Source organism: Oncorhynchus clarkii, chromosome 3 (genome assembly GCF_045791955.1).
Source record: "Oncorhynchus clarkii lewisi isolate Uvic-CL-2024 chromosome 3, UVic_Ocla_1.0, whole genome shotgun sequence".
NCBI lineage: Eukaryota > Metazoa > Chordata > Actinopteri > Salmoniformes > Salmonidae > Oncorhynchus > Oncorhynchus clarkii.
The window spans coordinates 38,964,916-38,968,964 of NC_092149.1; the positions used below are offsets into that span (position 1 = coordinate 38,964,916).

The 4,049-nt window shown below is 44.7% G+C and overlaps 1 protein-coding gene across 1 annotated transcript; it reads left to right on the forward strand.

The window, feature by feature from the left end:
• Positions 1-1,373: 1,373 nt before the first annotated feature.
• LOC139394886 (calcium homeostasis modulator protein 5-like) lies at positions 1,374-3,669 on the forward strand. The gene is made up of 2 exons (XM_071142831.1): positions 1,374-2,152; positions 2,407-3,669. The coding sequence occupies exons 1-2, from the start codon at positions 1,610-1,612 to the stop codon at positions 2,749-2,751; spliced, it is 888 nt and encodes a 295-aa protein (XP_070998932.1). The 5' UTR covers positions 1,374-1,609; the 3' UTR covers positions 2,752-3,669.
• The last annotated feature ends 380 nt before the right edge of the window (positions 3,670-4,049 follow it).

Here is a 4,049-nt window from a genome sequence, read left to right on the forward strand (position 1 = left end):
TATTCAGTTTCTGTTAGTCACATGTCTGTGGAACTTCAATTATATGTCTCAGTTGTTGAATCTCGTTATGTTCGTACACATATTTACACCTGTTAAGTTTGCTGAAAATAAACGCAGTTGACGTCATTAGGTACCTGATGTGCCTGGTGTGGCTAGTACAGCCCTGTTACAAGCCTGTCTGTGGGAGAAATCAATGCACTTCCTGATCTGGTTCACCTGTCCTTGTGATTGTGTCCACCACCCCTCCAGCTGTCGCTTATTATCCCCGGTGTATATATCCCTGTGTTTCCTGTCTCTCTGTGCCAGTTCGTCAAGTTTGTCAAGTGGTTTTCCTTGCTATTCCCCCCCCCGTCTCTGTTTGTTTCTAGTCCTCCTGGTTACGACCCTAGCCTGTCCTGACTCCGAACCCGCCTGTCCCCGACCTGCCTTTGCCTACACCCTTTGTTGTAATAAAAATCGGAGCGCTGCCGTTTGCCTCCTGCGCCTGCATTTGGGTCTCGCCTTGTGCCCTTATAGCACTCAGAGGCCTTTTAGGGTGAGGAGACTATAGCTTCATCCTGTGTGAATTGTAGAGCACAGAAACTCATCACAGGCTTCTATAGGAAGTGGGAGAGGAAACCCTTCTCTTTACCAACCACTAACTCAGAACACATGTTTGATCTGCCCTTTTCTCCTTTTTCTGAAACACTAGTAGGTCTTATGCAAGTCTAATGTAATGTCTAGCTAGCTATATGATTGCCTATAAAACTGTCGTGCTCCGTGTTATATTTTTGGGTATTGCACGACACGCATCTACGTGAGCTTGCATAGCTCAGTATGAACATTTTTGCAACTGCTTATGAATGCACTGCAGCTTTTGTGCCGAAATACCACGTTGCGTGGCGTGTGTGGTGTTTTGTGCATGAAAGGGAAAAAGAGGGCGAGAGAGAGCAAAGAGTGATTTCATATACTGTATAATGTTGTATCTGGGTCAAGCTGTATGTGCATTTAATACAGACAACACATCATGGTGCTGAAATCACTGTGCTGAACTGCTCAAATAACTATCCAAGGGAATCTGGTTAAAGTGAAGTTTTTGTTTTTTTGACAGACTGCATGACCCTGTGGCTGCTTGTCATATGACATCACTCTGAGAGGACAAAGGCAGCTGCATGGCCTGAAGTAAAAAACCAGATCTGCAGGATCTCAGCCAGTTTAGTCACTTTTGTTTTATTACCTACGCCTAGGAAAGGAGGGGGGAGTGGGAGAGAAGGAAATTTAGAAGGAAGAATCAAGGTGGGGTTTGAGAGTTGGAGAATACAATCTCATTGGATTAAGAGTTTGGACAAGGGTAGGAAAGAGAGATAAAGTGAGGAAAAGAGGGAGGAGTTGGTGAGAGAGGAAGATTGAAAGAGAAAGAACAGGAGGGAGGGAAAGGGAGGGGCAGAAATAGGCTCCGAAGAGCTTCAGTGTGTTTGTGCTCAGACAGCACAGGAAGTGGAGTGAGTGTTGGAGACGCAACCCTTTGCGTCAACTATTTCACTGCCTTATTTTTCCTCTTCTAAATCTTCATTCTCTGTGCGTTATTTTGGTTTTTGCTGAGCGTGCGTGAAAACTCCTTGTCGACACCATGGATAACTTCCAGACCGTCCTGCGCTTTTTCATGAACCAGAAGGCCACCATTGGCTACAGCTTCATGGCCATCCTGACCATCGGGGGAGAGCGGATCTTTTCCATGGTCTCCTTCCAGTGCCCCTGCAACCACGACCAGAACTTTGCATACGGCCTGACCTTCCTGTTGGGCCCAGGCCTGGTGCTTCTGGTGCTGGGTCTTTTCTTCAGCAGCAGGCTGTGGCGCCTCTACACTGGCTGTTGCCTCAACCCCGTTAAGCTCTGCCCCGGTGGCAACTGTTTCACCTGCCTCAAAGTGTTTGTCAAAATCTTCTTTGGTGCCTGTGTGGCCCCTATCATGTGGCTGTGTGTGGCACTGTTGAACGGGACCTTCTACGAGTGTGCCGTCAGCGGGCTGGATAATAACCTGGTGCTGGATATGTTCTGTAAGAACAGGACTTTGATGTGCCGGGAGGAGCTGGCCCGTGTGCCCTGCAGCAAGTCCAAGCTGCCCAGCGACTTGAACATGGAACTGTTGCTTATGTTCCGGGCTCAGTCACAGGTGAGTGCAAGCAGCAGTCAGACCCTGTTTGTGACTTTTGTACGGTGGAATGTCATATTTTTCAATGTCATATTGTACAGCTGCAAATCCTGGTGCGAGTCGTTGATATACTTTACTCTCTGTAATTCAGTTGTAAGCAACACTATTGAAGTTTATTCTAAACAATTATTATTATTATTTTTAAAAAAAACTGTTGGCATTCTTTATTCATTTTATGTGAGCGTGAGTTTTGGTTCCTGGTTGTACATCCGCAGATACTGGGCTGGTGTATCATCATCATTTCAGCCGTTCTAGGGCTCCTCGGGACCTGCTACACCAACTGCCGCTCGAAGGTCAGCTACCTGCAGCTCACCTTCTGGAAGCACTACGTAGAAAAGGAGAAGGAGCAGTTCGACACATTCTCTATGGAGTACGCATCCAAGCTGGCCGAGAGGAACCTGAAGAGCTTTTTTGAGAACCGTGAACCGGAAATATTCCCTTTCCCCAACCACAAGGCCTGGGAGGAGATCTCAGGCCTCTACACCTTCTCCAAGAGTGAGCAGTACTACAGCACCCTGCAGAGGTATGTGGAGCGTGATGACCAGAGACTACTGCCCTGACAAAAGACCATGGAGCTGGACCACGGCACAGAGATGAGCTGAGAGAGCGGTGGATAATGGCATATAAATGCATATCCATATTTCACGAACACTAGATTGGGACATTGTTTGACACTTTTTCTATTGACAGTGTATGAATGATAGTATATCCTATTTGTTTTACCTTTTATAAATGACATGCAGTATATACTATAGGTTTAACTCAGACTGAGGAGAGGCGTTTCCTGCATTTCCCCCAAAGCACTGACATCTACACAGAACACCATTCAGAAGGTTACTACCAGTGACACAGCAGTTATTACCAAAGAATGCAGCCATTGCAGAAGTGGTGAAACAGCAGGGCTTCTTGTCTGATGTGGACAAGGATGCATGTTAGGAATATTTATATTCTGTAGAGGCTTCCTTCTTTTTACTCTGTCACTTAGGCTAGTATTGTGGAGTAAATACAATGTTGTTGATACATCCTCAGTTTTATCCTATCACAGCCACAGTGACTGGGTGTATTTCTACACCATACAAAGTGTAATTAACAACTTCACCATGCTCAAAGGGATATTTGTTGTTTTTTTTGTACCCATCTATCAATAGGTGCCCTTCTTTGCGAGGCATTGGAAAACCTCCTTGGTGTTTGTGGTTGTATCTGTGTTTGAAATTCACTGCTCAACTGAGGGACCTTACAGATAATTGTGTGTGTGGGGAACAGAAATGAGGAAGTCATTCAAAAGTATTGTTAAACTCTATTATTGCACACAGAGTGAGTCCATGCAACTTATGTGACTTGTTTAAGTACATTTTCACTCCTGAACTTATTTAGGCTTTCCATAACAGTGGTTGAATATTTATTGACTCGAAGACGTTTCAGCTTGTCATTTTGAATTGATTTGTAAAAAATCAAATAAAAACATTATTCCGCTTTGACACGATGGAGTATTGTGTATAGGTCAATTCAGGCTGTAAACCAACAATGTGGAAAAAGTCAAGGTGTGTGAAAACCTTCTGTCACGGCTGGCTGAAGGACTGGACCAAGGTGCAGCATGGTAAGCGTACATTTTTACTTTATTTAAAAATGACGCCGACAAAACGAAGAACAAAAAAACAAACCGTGAAGCTTTGGGCTATGTGCCCTGAACAACTACAAAGTTAACTTCCCACAAAACAGGTGGGGGAAAAAGGTACCTAAGCATGGTTCTCAATCAGAGACAACGATAGATGATGTCAATTAGCCTATCAGAAGCTTCTAAAGCCATGACATCATTTTCTGGAGTTTTCCAAGCTGTTTAAAGGCACAGTCAATTTAG

What these genes read in the sequence shown, in the direction of transcription:
- LOC139394886 (XM_071142831.1), top strand. Translation starts at nt 1,610, where the DNA reads ATGGATAACTTCCAGACCGTCCTGCGCTTTTTCATGAACCAGAAGGCC. An exon ending in TGTTCCGGGCTCAGTCACAG is followed by an intron (nt 2,153 to 2,406) that starts GTGAGTGCAAGC and finishes GTACATCCGCAG; the next exon opens with ATACTGGGCTGGTGTATCAT.